Consider the following 21,879-nt stretch of genomic DNA (forward strand, 5'->3'; position numbering starts at 1 on the left):
TTCAAATAGTCTGGATAGAAGGAGACAACTCTGGAGTAGAGAGGATGATTCACATAGAGATGGTAGTTTAATTTGCGTTTGTGGATGAGATTACCCAGCGATAAGGTGGAGAGAGAGAAGCGAAGGGGACCAAGGACAGAGGCCTCTGGAATCCCTACAACAAGCTGGAGGAGGAATGAGGAGACTCCTCCGAAGGACACCTTGAGCGATTAGAGATGTAGGAGGGGAACCAGGAGAGGATGGAATCATTGAAACCAAAGGAGGACAGACAAGACTGCAAGAAGAGCATGGTTGACTGTGTTGAAAGTAACTGACAGGTCCAGGGGAAGAGGATGAAGTACTGGTTTGGAGATTTTCTAAGAAGAGGTTATTGGAGTCTTTGGTGAGAGTGATTTCAGTTGAACGTAAGGAGTGGAAGCAGATTGGAGAGGGCCTGAGATGGAAGTGGTGAGATTAATTCCAGACAGCAATTGTAAACTATGTGTTCAATTAATTGAAAAATGAAGTTAGATGGGGAGGTAGTTGGAAAGATAAGTAGGGTCAAGTGTGTGTGTTGTGGTTTTTTTTGTTTTTGTTTTTAAATGGGAGAGATTAAAGCCGGTCTTTCAATCAACTGATGTTTGCCTCCCTTCAGCCAGCGTTGCGGTAGCTAGCTTTCTCTCATATCTCTTTTTTAAGAACCCCCAAAAGGAGTAATGGCTGGAATAGCCCATCATCTCATTATGTTGTGCACCAATTAAACCCAGTTTCTGACACATCAATGTTGGTCCATTGATACCTAGTTCCATACTCTTCTTGGTTACCAAGCATGATCTTAACACAGTCTTTTGAGTTATATCTGTAAGCCTTTTTGTTTTGACTACTTCAGTCTTTCGATCTCACTTTTGTACCTTTTCCCATAAACATGTATTATTATAGGTTATTGCGACACTTTATAACATTTCACTGTCTTCTCACAGTTGACCTCATAATTAGGGTAAATTTGTAGCAATTATTACAACATCTGTTGGACCATCTCAGATGTTAGTATTCATAACATAAAACTAACTCTCCAATAAGAGCAGATGACTAATTCCTGATAATTTCACTACAGTTCACAGCTGCAGTACATTGAATATGAGCCATAATTTTAGGGAAGTATTTTGTCCTTTATCTGTCTTATAAGCAGTTTCATTTCTTGTCTGGATTTTTTACTTTTTCCTCCAAGAAATAAAGGGAAATGAAAACTGATTTATACTGTATCTTTGGTTGTTCTAATGTTTCTTCTTTTCTACACCGTATCAATTTAGGGTTTCAGAAAATAATAACTTTTAAATGCTGTTTAGTATTTGTGTTTTTACTTAATAACATACATTTATTTTCATGAAAAAACAACATACAATAAAACAAGGTGTAGTTAAAGACTGTTTGGCTTGAAAGCTGTCTAATTTTTTAATGAGATGCTGCAATCTATGATAAGTCATTAATCCATGGCCATATTTATCTGATTAGATTGATTCAGGTTTCCAGTTTGACTTTGCATTGTCAGCCCAAGGTGTTCTAGCAATAGGAAATTTATGATTTTCAGAGTTCTTGCACATTCCAGAAGACAAATTTAATCCAGATTCTGTTTCCACAACACAACTTCACCACCAGTGAAGGTACTTGTTATAAATGCATAAAATAGATGTCACTTTTTCTTATTTATAGTTATTCCATTTTTTATTTACTATCTAATTTTAGAAATGACATCATATAACTATGGTGAAATAAGACTCCTTTGTATCACTTAAAATTCTTTCTCTTGAAATCATTACATATTCTTACTAATACTATTTCCCATTCATCGGTCTCCAAGTTATTGGCTACATTCTTGTTTCCACATGAGGAAGATTGTTTCTGCGCTATAGAGCGGCATGGTGTAAGAGCCTGAACAGAGCAGAGAATGTTCAGAATGTTTTAATCAGAATTAAAGTGTCTGAAACAGGTCTCCAGTCTCTTTTGTTTTCATGTATGGTTACATGTGTGTAGATGGAGAGGTGGCTTAAAGTGACACTCAGCCTTCCATACTGGGATCCCACATTAAATGTTGGTACCTGTAGGATAAATATGAAATTAAAGAATTAGAGTTAGCATAAGTTTGGTTAAGGAAATATTTGTATTGTAAAGAAGCCCTGATGAGCAAGTAGATCTTGAAAAGAATAAGTTTTAAGGCCAGAAGGAATGAAAAAGGGAGGTCTGGTTCAAAGGATAACTAATAAGATATGGGGAAATTTCTAAAAAACCAATAAGAGTGACTGCAAATAGTTTTAAATAAGACAGATGGGATCTGTCTTAAAAGGAGCCTGCCTTCCTGCTCCGCATGCACACATTCTGTGTGATCTTAACAGTGAACCCAGGTGCAATGGAAAAACTGTTGATTAGCAAGAAGAAATAAGGATGAAAGGCCCTGAGGAGAAAGGATGCTGTAACTCTTATCTGGATTCAGACTGAAAATGAGGATAAATTGTTTCAACTCTTTTTTAGCCAAAGTCTCTAATTGTCAATGACGTAATTTGTTAAAGGGTATAAAAAGAGGTATGAATTTGAGGGTTCTTTGTGGGACCCTGCCAATCATTCTGGAGCACAACAAAATGAGACGGTTTCCCCTAGGTCTGGCCTATTTGTCAGCGTACAGATCACATGCTTAAAAATACTTTGTTACTGTATTGCTTATTTTTAGGCAGTCAGGCATGTTTAGAGCAATTGTATAAAATACCATTTGGACCTTATAAAGGAATTTATGATTAAATCAGTGTCTGGTGGGTCTCCCATATTAATATGAAAAAAATTTAATATTATTAATAGTTCCAACAGCACCCCTCTTCCGTAAGTTCTGGGACCTTGTTGCCATCTGGCTATCAAGAAGGAGAAGGTGATTACGACCTTCAGGCTATAAGTATGGACACAAGGAAGAATTCTTCATCTCTGTACTGTTTGGATTCTAACAGGGCAGAATAACTGAATGAGAAGGCAGATCCCCAGAGTTATGCTGGTAGCCTGAGAGACTTGGGGGAAACTGGCAGATTACAAAATCTCTGCTACTGTTTGGAATTATGGACTGTGACTCACCTGTACATATATTTTTACTTGCTCTAACCTCTCAACAAGTTTCATTTCTTTTTCTCAGCCTATAAACTTTTTATTAGTTTACTGTAGAATTGGCTAGCAGTGCTGTCTTTGGTGTGAGATCTAGGATGAAAATTGACCTGAGTAACTGGTCTGTTGGGACTGGGTGTAACCTGGAATATTTTGTGATTTGGGGTGTAAGTGACAATTTATCACTTTATTTGCCTGGATAGCAAGATAGACTGGAGTGTTTAAGGAGACTGTCTGTGAGTGCATTGTAAGACTAGTGTAGTACTTTGGGAGTTCACACTTGGTACTGAGGTGGTGAAATCTAATTATGAAAAATACCACCAGTTTGGGGCATCTACTCTGCTTTTGACAGTCTGCCCTGAAGTAGGCACTCACAGTTGTGAGTCACTCCAGACAGTGTGGTGGGGATTGTGATGTGTAGGTGCGTGTGTGATGTGGGTGTGTATGTGGTGTGTGGACACGTAGGAGTTGTGGGGTTAGGTATAGGGGTGTAGGTGTGAGGTTTCAGGGTGTAGCTGTTTGGAGGTAAATGTGTGGGGGTTGTCTGTAGGTGTGGGGGGGTTGTATGTAGGTCGGGGGTTAGTGTGGGGGACTGGTCTGTAGGTGTAGATGTGGGGGTTGTGTGTGGAGGTGGTGGGTTTAGGGTGTGGTGTGTGTGTAGATATGGTGGTTGTATTGTGTTGGGGCATGCAGCTGTGTGTGTGAGGTCTGTGGGGTGTGGGGGTGTGTGCATGTGAGGTCTGTGGGGTGTGTGTATGTGTGAGGTGTAGGTGTGTGTGTGAGAGGTTTGTGGGGTATAGGGATGTGTGTGGGTGAGGTTTGTAGGGTGTAGGTGTGTGTGTGAGAGGTTTGTGGGGTATGGGCTGTGTGTGTGTAAGGTGCGTGGGGTGTAGGTGTGAGAGGTTTGTGGGGTATAGGGCTGTGTGTGTGTGTGTGAGGTTTGTGGGGTGGAGGTGTGTGTGTGAGAGAGGGGTTTGTGGGGTGAAGGTGTGAGAGGTTTGTGGGGTATGGGGCTGTGTGTGTGTGTGTGAGGTTTGTGGGGTGGAGGTGTGTGTGTGAGAGAGGGGTTTGTGGGGTATAGGGCTGTGTGTGTGTGTGTGTGTGTGTGAGGTTTGTGGGGTGTAGGGCTGTGTGTGAGGTTTGTGGGGTGTAGGGCTGTGTGTGTGTGTGTGAGAGGTTTGTGGGGTGTAGGGCTGTGTGTGTGTGTGTGAGGTTTGTGGGGTGGAGGTGTGTGTGTGTGTGAGGTTTGTGGGGTGAAGGTGTGAGAGGTTTGTGGGGTATAGGGCTGTGTGTGTGTGTGTGAGGTTTGTGGGGTGGAGGTGTGTGTGTGAGAGGGGTTTGTGGGGTGGAGGTGTGAGAGGTTTGTGGGGTATAGGGCTGTGTGTGTGTGTGTGTGAGGTTTGTGAAGTGTAGGGCTGTGTGTGTGTGTGTGTGAGGTTTGTGGGGTGGAGGTGTGTGTGTGAGAGGGGTTTGTGAGGTGTAGGGCTGTGTGTGTGTGAGGGTTGTGGGGTGTAGCGCTCTGTTTGTGGAGTGTAGGGCTGTGTGTGTGAAGTTTGTGGGGTGGAGGTGTGTGTGTGTGTGTGAGAGAGGGGTTTGTGGGGTGTAGGGCTGTGTGTGTGTGTGTGAGGTTTGTGGGGTGGAGGTGTGTGTGTGAGAGAGGGGTTTGTGGGGTGGAGGTGTGAGAGGTTTGTGGGGTATAGGGCTGTGTGTGTGTGTGTGTGTGAGGTTTGTGAAGTGTAGGGCTGTGTGTGTGTGTGAGGTTTGTGGGGTGGAGGTGTGTGTATGAGAGGGGTTTGTGAGGTGTAGGGCTGTGTGTGTGTGTGAGGTTTGTGAGGTGGAGGTGTGAGAGGTTTGTGGAGTGTAGGGCTGTGTGTGGGGGGGGTTGTGGGGTGTAGCGCTCTGTTTGTGGAGTGTAGGGCTGTGTGTGTGAAGTTTGTGGGGTGGAGGTGTGTGTGTGAGAGAGGGGTTTGTGGGGTGGAGGTGTGAGAGGTTTGTGGGGTATAGGGCTGTGTGTGTGTGTGTGTGTGTGAGGTTTGTGAAGTGTAGGGCTGTGTGTGTGTGTGAGGTTTGTGGGGTGGAGGTGTGTGTGTGAGAGAGGGGTTTGTGGGGTGTAGGGCTGTGTGTGTGTGAGGTTTGTGAGGTGTAGGGCTGTGTGTGTGTGAGGGTTGTGGGGTGTAGGGCTCTGTTTGTGGAGTGTAGGGGTGTGTGTGTGTGTGTGTGAGGGTTGTGGGGTGTAGGGCTCTGTTTGTGGAGTGTAGGGGTGTGTGTGTGAGGGTTGTGGGGTGTAGCGCTCTGTTTGTGGAGTGTAGGGCTTTGTGTGTGAAGTTTGTGGGGTGGAGGTGTGTGTGTGTGAGAGAGGGGTTTGTGGGGTGTAGGGCTGTGTGTGTGTGAGGTTTGTGAGGTGTAGGGCTGTGTGTGTGAGGGTTGTGGGGTGTAGGGCTCTGTTTGTGGAGTGTAGGGGTGTGTGTGTGTGTGTGTGAGGGTTGTGGGGTGTAGCGCTCTGTTTGTGGAGTGTAGGTGTGTGTGTGTGTGTGTGTGAGGGTTGTGGGGTGTAGCGCTCTGTTTGTGGGGTGTAGGGCTCTGTGTGTGTGTGTGTGTGTGTGAGGTTTGTGGGGTGGAGGTGTGTGTGTGTGAGAGAGGGGTTTGTGGGGTGGAGGTGTGAGAGGTTTGTGGGGTATAGGGCTGTGTGTGTGTGTGTGTGTGAGGTTTGTGAAGTGTAGGGCTGTGTGTGTGTGTGTGAGGTTTGTGGGGTGGAGGTGTGTGTGTGAGAGAGGGGTTTGTGGGGTGTAGGGCTGTGTGTGTGTGAGGTTTGTGAGGTGTAGGGCTGTGTGTGTGTGAGGGTTGTGGGGTGTAGGGCTCTGTTTGTGGAGTGTAGGGGTGTGTGTGTGTGTGTGTGTGAGGGTTGTGGGGTGTAGGGCTCTGTTTGTGGAGTGTAGGGGTGTGTGTGTGAGGGTTGTGGGGTGTAGCGCTCTGTTTGTGGAGTGTAGGGCTTTGTGTGTGAAGTTTGTGGGGTGGAGGTGTGTGTGTGTGTGAGAGAGGGGTTTGTGGGGTGTAGGGCTGTGTGTGTGTGAGGTTTGTGAGGTGTAGGGCTGTGTGTGTGTGAGGGTTGTGGGGTGTAGGGCTCTGTTTGTGGAGTGTAGGGGTGTGTGTGTGTGTGTGTGAGGGTTGTGGGGTGTAGGGCTCTGTTTGTGGAGTGTAGGTGTGTGTGTGTGTGAGGTTTGTGGAGTGGAGGTGTGTGTGTGAGAGAGGGGTTTGTGGGGTGGAGGTGTGAGAGGTTTGTGGGGTATAGGGCTGTGTGTGTGTGTGTGTGTGTGTGTGTGGTTTGTGAAGTGTAGGGCTGTGTGTGTGTGTGTGAAGTTTGTGGGGTGGAGGTGTGTGTGTGTGTGAGAGAGGGGTTTGTGGGGTGTAGGGCTGTGTGTGTGTGAGGTTTGTGGGGTGGAGGTGTGTGTGTGAGAGAGGGGTTTGTGGGGTGGAGGTGTGAGAGGTTTGTGGGGTATAGGGCTGTGTGTGTGTGTGTGTGTGTGTGAGGTTTGTGAAGTGTAGGGCTGTGTGTGTGTGTGTGAGGTGGAGGTGTGTGTATGAGAGGGGTTTGTGAGGTGTAGGGCTGTGTGTGTGTGTGAGGTTTGTGAGGTGGAGGTGTGAGAGGTTTGTGGAGTGTAGGGCTGTGTGTGGGGGGGGTTGTGGGGTGTAGCGCTCTGTTTGTGGAGTGTAGGGCTGTGTGTGTGAAGTTTGTGGGGTGGAGGTGTGTGTGTGAGAGAGGGGTTTGTGGGGTGGAGGTGTGAGAGGTTTGTGGGGTATAGGGCTGTGTGTGTGTGTGTGTGTGTGTGTGAGGTTTGTGAAGTGTAGGGCTGTGTGTGTGTGTGTGTGAGGTTTGTGGGGTGGAGGTGTGTGTGTGAGAGAGGGGTTTGTGGGGTGTAGGGCTGTGTGTGTGTGTGTGTGTGTGTGAGGGTTGTGGGGTGTAGCGCTCTGTTTGTGCAGTGTAGGGCTGTGTGTGTGAAGTTTGTGGGGTGGAGGTGTGTGTGTGAGAGAGGGGTTTGTGCAGTGTAGGGCTGTGTGTGTGTGTGTACGTGTGTGTCTCATTGCGAACCCCGCCTCCCCGCGCTCCCAGCCCAGCGCACTCCGCTGCTAGGGCTCGGTCAGTGCCCAACTGCCCCCTGGCGGCGGGAGCGGGTAACTCCACCGCTGACTAGGCAGGGCTCGCCGCGGGGGGGCTGAGCTGACCCTCCCCGCCCCCACGCCCGCGCGCGGAGCCGTTAGTGGCCGCTTCCGGCGCGTGCCTTCTTCCCCCCCCTTCCGTCCTCAGGGCGGGGCGCGTGCAGCTTGCGGGGGAGGGGCAGCTTGGTGGGAGGTGTGTGCAAGGGGGGGGTCACTAGGGCTTGAGTGGTTATTGCATAGCAAGCCCCACTGGAGGTAGAGCTGTGGGGTGCACTTTGTGGTGTCGGGGGGGTCACTGGGGCTGCATGCCAAGGCCTCCAGGAAGTGGAGCTGCAGGGGTGTAGGGTAGAAAGGGGGTGTGTGTGAGGGGGGTGCAGCCAGGTGTTTGGGGGGGTTATTAGGATCTGGGTGGGCACTGCTTTCCCTAAAGAGGGGCAATCCCCTCCGAGATGGGGCATTGGGTGGCGTTTGGACCCCTCACAAACCCAGTCCACACCTGTTGCTGCCCACAGGCCGCACAGTCAAGGTAGAGGCTTGCTGGAAGGGGCTTGGAGTGAATAATAACAATCGTTTGCCCCTTCCCAGCGCCTTTGTCCAAAGAGCTCACAAAACTGTGCTGGCACTAACTTGTTCAGTCTCACAGGTCCCTGTGGCTGGGTGGGTGAGTGCCATTCTCATTCGACATACAGAGAGGGGCCCCACAGTGGGTGAAGCTGAAGATAGAACCAAGGAGTCCTGTCTGTCCGTTTCCCACAGCGCTAACCACCAGACCGCTCTTCCAGAGCCAAGAAGAGAGCCTGGGAGTCCTAACTCTTGGCCCTGGCTCTCACCACAAGACCCGGCTGCCTTCGCTGCAGCCCAGAGAGTTCTGCTTTGAGTGCTGGCCGAAAGGATCATGATTTAAATAGTAATGCTGGTTCTGGTACAAATAGCTCCATAGCCAGTATGGTGTCCATCTCAGTGTGGTTCACATCTGAGCTTGAGTATGGAATTGTACTCATGCTGTCTGAATTACTTTATGTAGACTGGCAGGTTGTGGCAGACAATCATTGTGACATATTGTTTCTTCAGTTCCTACTTTATCCAGTTGTGTTACTCTTGCCACCCTTTACTTGGGGCTTTAGCTTCACCTTTCATAAAGTGAGAATCTATGGAGATCACATTATGCTGAAAATTCATGTTACAGTCTTTTATTTTTACTCATCAAATGTGACATTACATTTTTTTGTCAGGTAACAATGACAAGTAACACAGTAAAAGTTGATGAAAATAGAAGTAAGCGTAGAAAGGAGATGGAGGTGAGTGGTTTTCTCTGACTTTGGTAGGGGAGAGGAATGGACAGGGGAACGCTTCTATGGATGAGGGGAGCTCAGTTAAAATACCCATTCAGTCTGTGCTCTCTTCACTGAGACTGCCATGGATAACTGTCCAATAGGAACAGGGTTCAGACCACCATCTCACTCCATGTAAACTACAGAAAAGTTGTATGGTTTTCCTGAGTGCATTAGGAGAACACAGAATAAAGCTTTTGGTTTTCACGACAAACAAAATTTGACTTACTTACAGCTGCACTTTTCTGTAGGGCTTATCCTGATTGAAAGCAAAACTTTAGGTTGCATAGAATCAGGTTGTCTGTTGAACCACTCAAATATCTCAACTCAGTATTGAAAACAGATTTTAATTTCATCCATCCCCATGAATAAGCTTGCTTTCTAGCAGGTGGGAATTTGAAATTTCATTGTTACCTCTTATTCTGATTGGAATAATAGTGCCAGGAATTCAAGTGCCATCTTGAACATGGTAAACTTTATAATCTTTCTGAGCTACTGATAATGCTCGTTTTTTTAAAGTACTCAGGGAAGACAGGGCCAGTCTGTACAGTTAGGTCTCTTGTGTTTTTTCATTTTATTGTGTGTTAATGTAGCATTTTGCAGCACAGCCACCGGCCGGGCCTGTCCAAAACTCAAAACTGTTGGCATTGTGGGAAAATCTGTGCAGCTATCTCATACTGCCTCATCTGTTGGTGCTCAGAGCAGAAGATTGTTGCTTTTTTCATGTGGTACAGTGCACTTTAGAGTGTCCTTTGGCAAGATACCAGGGAGGCAGAACTGACTAGCTGGTTTATGAGTTCTTGTCTATACAGCAGAACCATATTATAACTTGATAATCACATTACCTGTTCAGATTCAGGATGGAGGCATAGTACACTCACATGGTTAAGAACACAAGCTGCATGTGAAGTCAGCAATACTATAACCTTAATTATAAATAAAATCTAAAATGCAGGTCCAAACTGCAAAGTTTCAAATTTCTAAGAACCTGTACTACCATGCATTTTTTCCCATGTGTTTTGTTACTAGAATGAAGCTTCAGAAAGTCCTCAGTTGTCCTCCCTGGAAAGACCAGACTTGGCTCTTTCTGAAAGTTCACAGTCACTTTACAAACCTGAAGCACTGGAAAAGGTTTTAAATGGTGATGTATTAAAAATATTCAGATTTATTCAAACATATAAATGTTGACATGAATCACTCAATTCAAGCCTTTGAAATAAAATAAATATTTGTATTAACAGATATGAACAAGGAAATTAATAACCTGTTGTCAAAATATGCCAATATTTTAAGGCAAGTCAGCTTTAAACTTCTTGTACAATTTTTATATACTTAAAATAACCTGAGATAATTCTTGTTTCTTAAAATATTTTTAGTCAAACTACTTGCCAACCTTGAGATGTGGATAGGATGCAATGTGGTTTGATGGGCTAATGCTTTCTGCTGTATTGGGTGTAATTCTCCCTTTGATGCAAGCTCATAGTTCTGACTAGTGTTAGAGTATTGCCAGATTGACAAAAAGTTTATTTTTAACTTCAGAACAAAATACAAAATCCATCTTTTTGCCCTAGCCTTCCTACATGCTGACATTGGAATACAAATACACTCAGTTCTTTTTATTGAAAAAACAAGATAATAAACCTGCCAGGACAGGAAGACAGAAATATTGTTACTGTTTTTTTTTTAACTGATGGAAAGCATTTGGATATTACAATGATGAGTGCTAATATAAATACCTAGATGATTGGTAGATAAAGGTGGGATATGGTGTGGTGAAGTGTCTGCAGTGTCAAGAAACTGCAGAAGGAAAAAATTAACCCTAAATCCTGAAATAACAAACTCCTCTATTTAGTCTGTGAAACTGAAGAGTTAATTTAGTCATATATTCCACTAACTAATAGACAACTGATTTATAAGCAAAGCATTAAAGCAATTCCAAATATCAGTAGTAGTTGAGAATGTTAATATTTTTAAGTATTTAGTTTAACATTAGGTTTTTTTCCAATTAAGTGAGAGAGCGGCAATGGATGCTTCTTATGTACAAGAACTTGATGGAATCTTGAAAGAAGCGAGGATCATAGAAAATCACTTGAAGCAGAAAAGAGAGAGTCTGAGACACAGATTCACAGTCATTGCAAACTCCTTGCAAAGCTAAAATTGATTTTGTCTGGCAAATAAGCTGAAATGTAGGGCACAGAGTGTTGGTCATGTATGGTGTTGTATACTAGAACATATGCTGTAAGGGAAGATGCAGGGTTTCATACATATTTAGTTTTCTGTATGTACCTTTAACAGTTCAAGCAATTTTTAGCACTTTTGGAAGCAGCATACTTTATTGAAACATAGCAAAAGAAATCAAAACAAAGAGAACAGACAGTAATTAGTGCAATGGTAATTAGTGATACAAAACACTGATCTCCATGATAAAACCCATGCCTTTTAAGTGGTTTTAAAAATCAAGTCATAAGTTTGTCATCTTTACTGACTTGCTTATACTGAGCCCTGGGTTCCCTTCCCTTGAGCATGTTGAAGAGATGGGAAAAACAAACTAAAGGGAGCCTGGAGATCCTAGGGCTTGGAGCTATCACAGGAGAACAGAAGCGGGGGATTTTATCAAACATTGTCAGGATTAAATTTCCCCCTCAGAACTTATGTGACATTCCTTATCAAACTTGGCTAACAGTATAAATGAAAATAGCCTTTAAATTGTTTTTCCACTTACTGATTTCCTGTTGTTGTTTGTTTCTGTACTGCGGATTTGATTCTACAAACAATTCTTACTAGAATAAATATTTTTTTTTTTGGTCTCAGAACATAGAGGAAGGAAGCTTTGGAATGAGGGAGCTATCAAGGATCTTATTCTGTGAAGAGTGTAAAAATAGCTTTTGGCAAGATTTATTTGAAAATACATTTTAGCCCTTCTATTGATTTTAAATGAATCATAGGTATCATTAACAGTAGTTTGGGTCACATTGCCAAATTCCCAGGCAATATGTTGAAAATTAACCCCATACTATGTCAGTATTGTGTGGCGTATATACAACTTACTTAATACTTAAGTAGTATTTGAACAATTTTTCTTCACTGTCTATTGACTGAGTTCAAACGATAATTCATAAAATGTACAGGATATCATTTGTGCAGTTTGCCAAACTAATGTAATAAAGAGAACCACTAGAAAGTCCTGTAGGATGATGCCTAAATATCTTTGAAAATCTGAACCTTAGTCTACTTCTTACTTTGCATCCATTTTATAAGAATATTACTTTAGCTTAACAATTTTACCTATTCTCTTTTAAAATAAATTATTATATTGCTGTTAAGGGGTACTGTAAAAGGTTAACTAGGGAGAATGGGAGAGGTATGTATAAGACAACTAAAGTTTGTAGAATGTCATGGTAGCTGTAGTCATAACCTTCATAATCTTAAATTTACAGATGGCATCACCGTTAACATGTTAATATTTAATGTGTACTACTATGGATTGTATGTTTGTTTTGCCAGACCTTCCACCTTAACTTAGACAAAATCAAAATGTGAAGACACTGGAAGATATTATCAACCTTAATTTAGAAATAATACCAACTAATATAATATTTTTGTTTACTACTCTAAAAGTTTATCTTAGACTAAGAATTTGACTTTAAAAAAAACAGAAAACTTGAAAAATTGTGGTTATTTGTAGTTTCACAAAACTCCATCCAAAATGTTTACTTTATAAAGTATAATGATGATAAAAAAGACAGGTCAGCACTCTTGTTTCTGAATGTTTTTTTGTTTTGCTGCTTGGGGTGGCAGAAAAGCTGGAGCTGACTCTGATTGGTGCCAAGCATCCACAGCTTCCACTAAAGTCAAAGGGAGTTCATTGTAGGTGCCTACATCTATGGTAATTGGGCCACTTATTTAGGCACCTAACTATGGATTTAGGTGTCTAACTTCAGGCATGGAAGTTTGAAAGTTTTTTGGTCATAACATTTATAGTATCAATAAAGAGTAGAGCTCACAAAAGACCCACTGGATTGTCTAGTTAAATTCTTTGCCAGTAAAATTATTTTTTACAGAACGCTGTCCAATACTATTACTTCTGCAGTGCTTTGCAAAATTCTAAAATCTATTTAATAGGACTATAATTTATAGATATAAGTGCATGTCTTTTAAGTATGATTGCACAGTCAGGCATTAAGGTGCAATTAAATGCAAGATGTTCATCTCTGAAGAATCATCCTTGTTTTTGTGTAGTTGTCTTATTCTTTTTGCATCTGAATTGCTTCATGTAAAATATTCATGACTTATGTCACCCAAGGTATAAGCATCGGCAGAAGATGTTACATATGTTGGAACTCCGTTCTAGTGAATGTGCTTTATAGTCCAAAGACACATTGAAAGTAGTCATTTGTCATGTCCATAGTACCTGAACTTAGACAGTAAACTATACACTGCATAGTTAAATGAATTGTCAAAAATAAAAAAAATTCTTATGACATGTTTTGTTTTTTTAATGGGCAGACATGAAGTTTGTCTGACTTTGAAATAGTTACTTATATGCATTTCTAAAGTGCTTATCATCATATTATCTGGGTAGCAAATACATGGAATTAAAGAAGAACAAAACATCCATCTCTTCCCTATGTGTATTTAGGCAACTGCTAAAGGAATGTTATCAACTTGGTTATTTAAAAAAAATCAACTAATTACATAAAGTTTTAGCTTCTGTATAGAACATCCTTTAAAATAGTATGTCCAGAATCTTTAGACCATTTCCTTAGAGAATAAGGTTTCTCCTTCCCTGTTGATTTTATAGAAGTCTTTTCGTCAGTGTAGAAACTGACCGACTGGCTGACTTCATGTTTCAGTTTCTCCCAGTTGAAAAAAGAATCTGCAGGGACCATCTTACTGGCTAAAAGTATCAATGTCCTCCTTCTGCGTGCCTGTTGGCTGCCTGCTAGTGTTCTGCACAGCTTCTATATAGATAGTAGTGTTCATAGCACAGTAGTTTCCTTGCTGATTATTTTAGTTCCTTTCTCTGATATACCAGAGTATCATGTTGCTGTTTTTATTATCTTGTCCACACTGTTGGCGATATTTCTTTACTAATCGCCTTTCTCAAATATCTCAAGATTTACTGGGGAAATAAACAAACAAAACTGTCTTTATCACCTACAATGAATCTAGAAGCTGCTCCACATTGTCACTGAGGAATGAATTACCTATGAACTCCAACTGGCACCTTTCCCATCACAATCCGCTTTCCAGTTTTACTGAGGGATGTTTGAACTTAAAATTAATTGGCTTTAAAGCTGCCAGATCTGATCAGCAAAGCTCAACTGGCAATTACTTTTCCTTTAAGCTTCTCCCCTACTGTTTAAACTGTACTGCCTTAGTAAGATTAAAAAAAAATGTAAAATCTCACATCAATGACAGAATATAAATCTACTTTTAAAAATAGCAAATAGTCCTAGGGTGAAATATTAGCCGTGCTGAAGTAAATGAGAGTTTTGCAGTTGACTGCAGTAGAGGCCCAGATTTTATCTCTGCTCTTTAAAACTTTCTTTTTGGTAGTAGGTGTGGAGAGGCAGAAGGGAAGGGGTGTGGTCACATCCTCTTCTTCTTCTGTGGCATCTCCATTACAGGAGGTTGGCAACCGTAGAATCCATTCTGTAGAGTCCTTTGCTAATGTTTTTGTGGATGAATAGTCCTTTTGATCTACCTAGGATGCCACATCATCCATCCAAATCTCTTTTTCTGCTTCATACTTTTCTGTTATTAACTTTCCCTTCCAGTGCCCGTGAACATGCATCATCTGCTGAACTTCTTAAAAATTGCCCTGTAAATCAAATCTTTCTTTTCATAAGTTCTTTAAATAATGTTTGCTGCGTTCCAATGAACTGCAATACTTTTTCATTGATTATGTGGTCTATCCATGATATTTTCAGAATTACTCCATAAGATCATAATTCTAAGGCTATAGTTTCTTTATTACTGATCATTGGAATGTCCATGTTTCACAGCCATAATTTAATACGGGCCAAATGTAAGATTTAAGAGTTAGAATTTAGTCTCCAAATTTATGTCCCTTCTGATTTGATGTTTATTCTTCCAGAATGTCTTGCTCTTGCTGTTCTGGTGTTGACTTCAATATCCAATCTTCCATCTTCTGTAATGATGCTTACTGAGTAGTGATAATTTCTCACTTGCTGTACAGCTGTGGTGTTCACTGCAATCTTGCATGTTTTCCCAGAATCCTTCCTTTAACTACCTGAGTTTGTGTTCAGGGTTCTGTTTTCCCAGCAATAGGCATGTAAGGTACCGGCTTGTCTCAGCCCACGACAGATCCACTGGCACACCCAGCATCTCTTTTCAGGCAATTTTATTTTCCAAACAAGCAAAAACAACAAAACAGTTACTCGGCCCACCATGGGCGACAAGCTGCCAGGGAATTTTCCCCTTTGCCTTTCTCAGTCCTTTCTTGTGCAATAGGATGTGAAGCAGGAAGGCCCGAGAAAGGCAAAGGAGGAAATTCCCAGGTAGCTGTAGCCCCAGGGTGGGCTGGGGAACTCTTTTGTTGTTTTGGGATATGTCTACATTGCACTTTAATATCTGTGGCAATGAGTTTCAGAACCCGGCTCCATAGACTCAGGCTTGTGGAGCTTGTGCTGTGGAACTAAAAATTGAGCTATGTAGATGTTTGGGCTTTGATGGAGTATGGGCTTTGCAGCCCAGGGATGGGGGTGGGCTCCTGAACCTGAATGTGTGTGTTATGTAAACTTTGTACACAGTAGGTTTTAGGGCTGCTACTTAGCAAGTCAGACTCCTGTACTAGATATGCATTGGCTACAGGGCTTCCTTCTCAGAGAGAGACACTGAATGTGTTGGGTATAAGATCCTTTAATGTACTGCCAGGTATGGCTGAGGATAGCCTAAATAAGGGAAGTTTCATACAGCACCATGTAGTGGCTGAATAGTATAATAAAGTCTAGCATGCCATTACAGTCTACACATCTGTTTTTGGAATCAGCTTGACCGAGACTGTAGTAGTCCCAGGTTCTGAGACTCACTGCTGCAGGTTTTAAAACACAATGTAGACATACCCTGGGGTTTGAAAAATAAAACTGCTTGAAAAGAGCTCTGAGTCTGGTAATGGGTCCTTCATGGGTTGGGTACAAGCCAGCACTTAAAAAGTGTGATAACACAATCTTTTAAAGTAGTGCAGGGAACTGCACCCTATGTTTTGAAAGATTCATTAGTGTTCTCACATGTTGGGTTTTGCATAATTACAAATGGAAACTATGTTTAGATCTGCATTTATGTGCATATGTGGATTGTGGCAATATATGTTCACTCTCTAGGCTGGGGCAAAACACTTTTTGGCCATTAATTACATAAAAACATAAGAGTGGCCGTCCTGGGTCAGACAAAAGCTCTGTCTAGCTCAGTATCCTGTCTTCCGACAGTGGCCAATGCCAGGTGCTTCAGGGGGAATAAACAGGGTTAATCATCAAGTGTTCCATCCCTGTTGCCTAATCACAGCTTCTGGCATCCAGGACGCTATATCCTTATCGAGACAAGCAACTGCAGGGGAATCAAGATGGACGGAAGGGACTATTACAGATGGAAATATAGTGAGGCAGATACATAACCCCACAGTTTTCACTCACTTTTTCAACTGTGTCACAACCTTTAGCTTCAAAAAGACTAGGAGAAGTTAGTATCCAAGTGTACATACATTCAGAACTAGCAATGTATATAATGGGATAATTCTCACTTAATTGTGTAATGAAGATGCAGCACAATTTTAAAACCACTTAATCTATGGTATATCATATTTACAGAGTATATGATAATGCAGTGTAGAAGTTTTACTGTGACAAGAAGTTGGGATGACAGTGGCAACCACAAGTGAATTGTGCATCTCATTCCAAATATGGTCAGAAAAGTTTTTCATACTTCAACATCATATATTTTGTATAGGCACATACTTCACAAGAAGAAAAAATATTTCAGAACAAAAATGTTGAAAGTATCTCTTATATCCCTCCACCAGTGCCTTAATTATTGTGAATCTACCCAGTTAGCACTCTGAGAGAGAAGAAAACAAAAACATAACATCTCTAAAAATGACCTAAAGTAGCTTTTCTACATGAGAAGGTTTTACAGCTTTAATCTTGGAAACTTCGGGGGTTAGAAGCATTGCATAATGGGGAGTCTCTTCATAATGGTGTGAACTCATGGTTTTAGGTTTGAAGGGCCAGGAGGTGTGAGAACATAAACGTGTCACTAGTGCAGGACTGAATATTCCTATCCTGGGCCTTAGGCTATTGTAAATTTTTTGAGGAAAGAACAACTTCCTATGGCTGCATGACATCTTTTTTTAATTATGTCATTTGACGATAAGAAGAGAACCTGTGGGATATGGATTTGTGGGCATAGTGTAGGTGAGGTGGCCAAGGTTTTATGAGAAATTGCATATGACTATTGCCACCACACAGTGTGTATGTAATCTGTATCAGATGCCATGGCAAACTGGTTGAGATGCAAATCTAAAAGAACTGCACCTCCTGCTCTGTCATCTAACTTTCAGTGCACATCATCACAAGTTGCTTATTTTAACTGTACCTTTATGTAGGACTTATATGAATGCAACAAGTATTTATCTCAATAATTCAGCATTACTATATTTATTTCCCCTATTTTAATACACACTTTTTTTAATTTGACATTTTAAAAATATATTGCATATAATAGAAATATTTATGGAGAGGAAAAATTAATTATAAATCAGACAAATGCACTATTATCAGAGTATCACAACTGTGACATTTCACATTTCTTTTTCTGAAGCAACTTCAAGAGTGACTTTACAATTTGTTATAGTTCGCTATCTGCCTATTGTTTAAAAACAATTTAAACCCTTATGCTAGCTCCAGTTCTCTGAACTGCTGCTGTGACCACAGAAGTGCTTTCTAAATGGCCAAGATCTTTAGACAAAATACAATGGGGACATCTTGTCTCCTCTCCAAGGCAAGAGTTACTGTTGTAGTGGTTGAGTCCATTGAAAGCTGCTCAGTAGTGTCAATGCTGAGGGATAATTTGAATGTGCCATTAAAGCACACTGCAATCTCCTTCATTGTTGAATGCAGATCTTTACATGTCTGGTGAATGAGACCTGAATGGTCTCTAATTCATTAAAAAATGTTTTGCACTTTTAAAGAGAGGAATGAGCTCTTTATCTGACAAGCCATTGGTTTCAGTTAACTGTTAAAATGATACTTTGATCTTTCCAGATTTTCTCTGTAAAATAAACTGGAACATAACACATCATTGGTTGACATCAGGTTTTCAAACAAATATACTAATCATATTGTGGTGCAAAGTGATCACTGCTGTCCAGTACAATATAGTGTGTGGAGAAAGGCCCACCTTCTTCTAAAATAGAATATAGGTTACGATCAGTGGCAGGATATCAGATTTGACTATTGGTCTAATGTGATATGGCAAATGGTATGTTCTAAAATTCTGAGATGCTTCAGAGTCTAGATAAAAAAGGTCACCCAGCTCCTAAAATGACTGCTGAGACTAAGTGGAAAGGATTTTTGAAAGAAAAAGATGCCATCCTTTATCAAGGTTGCTTGGAGCCCTGAGTACCTGGGCACATATATTGTTTCTTCCCTCCTTATGTGCATTCCCACATCCCTCAGCACCACTCGCAATAAAGTATCATGGCATCAGTACTACTGCAACCTAACTTATGCACCTGATAACTCCATGCTTCAATTTGTTAATATAAAATAGGAATAGTGCCATATGTGAATGTTTTGAGGTTTGTCTCATGCTTGGAAAGTATTTTTCAGAAACACTTTAAAAAACACTAAGTACTAATAATTCTTCATCAGGATCTGAACAGAACAGTCTCTGCTGGGAGCCCCTGACATTCAGTAGCATGCATCCGACGAAGTGGGTATTGACCCACGAAAGCTCAAGCTCCAAAACGTCTGTTAGTCTATAAGGTGCCACAAGACTTATAGAAAGAAATCTTCTAAAAATGTTAAAATGTATTACTGGCATGTGAAACCTTAAATTAGAGTGAATAAATGAAGACTCGACAGACCATTTTTGAAAAGTTGCTGACCCCTGCTATACATCATTCATATACTCACCTAGCCCAATCTGCATAAGGACATAAGCACCGCTGAGCTGCCTAGAGCAACTGATATCTCCAGAGCAGCAGCTTTGCTTTTGCCTTAGGCTTTATTTCTAAGGGAGACTGGTTCTTAGAATAAAGTCGCCCCCTCATGAACAGCTAGAGCACTGCATGTGCACTTAACCACAATGCGGGTTTAGCTAGCTAGCTAGCTGCACTGTGCAGGCTCATCCCTACCATTGTACAGACAGACATTCAAGGCTTTTATTCTGAAGTGATGGCCTCAGCCAGTCCTACTCAACACATCCATCAGTGCTAGCTGCACAGTACCACTTGAGCACTTGTACCTTTACCAGGTCCCCTTGGCTCTGAGGCTTTCTCCATAGCTGAGGATCTTCCAGATGTTTTCCCAAATCCTTCTGTTTGCCATCAATCTCCTGCCTGCAAATGTAGGACATTTCCTCTGCTGTTTGATAAAATCCATACCAGGTAAGAATCCCCTTCTCTCTCTCCTGCAAAGGGGCTGAGAGATCTCCTGCTCTTAGAACTGCTGCTGGAGACAGGTCAGTAGAGGAATTTTATTTCTAATAGAAATTAGGAATTACATGATTCGAGGAGTTTGCTAGACAGCATGGAGAACCCTAGTTATTTTGCAAGCCAATAAACAGGAGGGGCAAATGCATTGCACAGATTATATCAGATTATAAATGGAAAATGCAGGTTTAGAGCTGGGGAAATCATCAGTAAATAGCAGTGTCTCTGCAGGGAGTCTATTGTATGAGGGAAATATCAGTGAGTTGTGACAGGGATATGGCTGCTGGGGGCAGGAGTCCCCACTGAAGTTTTGATCACCCACCATTGGAACACCTACCACAGGAGGCAGGAAGAAGCCACCATATGGAGTTCTGTGCAGTAGCTCCAAGGGACTCAGCAATGTATGCTACCATGACACAATTTGAAATCTGCTGCTGCTTGCTTAACAGAGACATCTGTCATAACCCATTGAGATCTGGAGGTGAGCTATAAAAGAAAGGAATTAACCAGATTCCCTGTTGAATTTTCTTTGGTAGAAAATTTTTTGATATTTTTCCAAGCCTGTCTTGTGATGATGTTATCCAGTGTGTATCTCAGAATACATATTTAGGAGCAGCCGCAGAGTCTAACTCTTTAATCAAATCTGTTGCTAAATTAGGGAGGAATGACAAGAAATCCAATATCAGTCAGTTCTTTATCAGAATGAAGATGGAAAATATAAAGACGGAATTATCAACACAAAATATCTTAGGAATGTTAGCTCTGAGCTTCAGTGCTATATGTAACAACCTCTGGCCCCACCATTTCAGATCTGGTAAAGTAAAGTGTTTTCCATTGAAAGATCCAATACTGCATGTGTCTATGGCCTTCTTGTGTTATATTTTGATAAAAGAGCTATATTTCTCCACACAAAGCTATCAAGGCAGCGTGTATGTGAAACTTCCACAGTTCTAACTTACAAAGGTCGTGATACATTTGAAGGTGGATTCTTGAATCACTCTATAATTTAGAGTGGGGATCTCTTGGTTAGTCCATCCCTCAGCATCTCCTCCTACCTGCTTTCATTATACCTAAGTCATCGTTAAAGGTGAGCTCTACAGGAGGCACATGGGACTGTGCCCTGTTTTGATTCTTTGAGTTGGGCAAAAAAGGCCCGAGGTTCCCCTCCTACCCCCCTATCCGCTTTGTACCTAATTGGCAATACTAGGTCTTCCCAGTCTTGTTTTTGCTGGTAGTCTGGTTGGAGACCCCATGGAAGTAGAATGAGATTTCTCAACCCCTAGCTGAATACTGAATCTGTAACAAGATATTTTCTTCCTGCTGTTTCTTCAGGCATTTGAGTGAAACAAAATCCCTAAACAGTCTGAATAACAATCCCTTCCTCACTCTAGCTGGTATCACTTCTCTGGAGTCAGCCATAATCCTGCTAGCTCTCCAGTAATCCATAGAGTTTTCCATAAAAAGGATTTTGAGGGATTTCTGATTAAAACAAACGTTTAACAAAGAATACATTAGGCTTTGTTCATCTCGTTAAGATGCAGAGTACAAAGGCCACTTCTTTTCCTTTTGTATGTTGCCTTTTTCTAGTGGTATCTGGGTCTCCATTTTAAGATTATATCACTTTATGGTAGTTTTGCCACCTGCTTGCCTTACTGTTAACTGTTCTAAGGCTATAAATGTAACTATGCTCTCAGCTTAAGCTTCTGTGGACAAACCCAGCTCCTCTTTGAGCCAAACACTGCTTAAAAGAATGCAATGTGATTTGTCCTTGAATTCTGCCCAAATCTGATTTGTGTGAGTTGGGGGGAGGGGCGTTGTGGGGGAGGTTATGTGATTAGAGATGAGCTAGGGAACTCACATTTTGGAGATAGGGAAAAATCTACAGAACAAGGAAACCTAGGCAGTCTACTCAGTTCCCCTTCTGGATCCTAGACCATAACAACTCTGCAGAAATATCTATTTAGTGGAACTAGTGCCTCTCTGTTTAAAATTTTGAAATGAAAATGTTTTACTGCTAGACTATCTAAACCAACTCCTCTCTAAATGCCTCTATCAGTCAGTATTGCCCTCAGATTTCAACTAGTATGAAAAGGCTCCCTCTCTTTCTTTCTAATGGATTTTTATCAGCACTAATGTTGGGATTTGATGAATTACTTAAGAGGTTTAAGAGGGAGAGGCTGCTGTACGCTACAGGATAATTACTTTAGCCCTGCAGCCTGATTTACTTATCTAGCTGCCCTCTCATATTAGAGATCTAATCAGGATTTGAGGATTGGTGAGCCAGATAGCCACATTGTAGGAGGGTAAATTGCCACATCTCTTCAGGGCAACATGCAATCTTACCTATCCTTAGTAGCAGATCTGAACAAGCAAGCTTACAAAAGTTCAGCTTCAGCTTGTCAACCAGTTTCTTTTGAATTGTTCTTCCTCTGTTCTCTTGTACTGATTGCTGAATTTGTCTCCAAAGAAGTAGACATCCGGCTTTGGAGATTTACAGATCATTTGTGCAGCAATTTAATTTAGGGTATGTCTACATCTACAATTTTGCAGCGCTGGTTGTTACAGCTGTATTAGTACAGCTGTATAGGGCCAGCGCTGCAGAGT

The 21,879-nt window shown here is 41.8% G+C and overlaps 1 protein-coding gene across 6 annotated transcripts in view; it reads left to right on the forward strand.

The window, feature by feature from the left end:
- Positions 1-21,879, forward strand: part of BCO2 (beta-carotene oxygenase 2) — an 89,544-nt gene that overhangs the window by 30,702 nt on the left and 36,963 nt on the right. The window contains exons 1-3 of one of the 6 annotated variants that reach the window (XM_050921811.1): positions 7,378-7,465; positions 8,505-8,570; positions 9,633-9,744. The exons of 3 other annotated variants lie outside the window; for them this stretch is intronic. In XM_050921811.1, coding sequence (XP_050777768.1) covers positions 8,511-8,570; positions 9,633-9,744 — 172 coding nt within the window. In that variant the 5' untranslated portion in view covers positions 7,378-7,465; positions 8,505-8,510. Of the gene's footprint in view, positions 1-7,377; positions 7,466-8,192; positions 8,571-9,632; positions 9,745-18,970; positions 19,231-21,879 lie in introns of those variants that run through there. 2 more of the 6 variants (XM_050921812.1, XM_050921814.1) reach the window with 2 other exon arrangements.

Source organism: Gopherus flavomarginatus, chromosome 13 (genome assembly GCF_025201925.1).
Source record: "Gopherus flavomarginatus isolate rGopFla2 chromosome 13, rGopFla2.mat.asm, whole genome shotgun sequence".
Lineage (NCBI taxonomy): Eukaryota > Metazoa > Chordata > Testudines > Testudinidae > Gopherus > Gopherus flavomarginatus.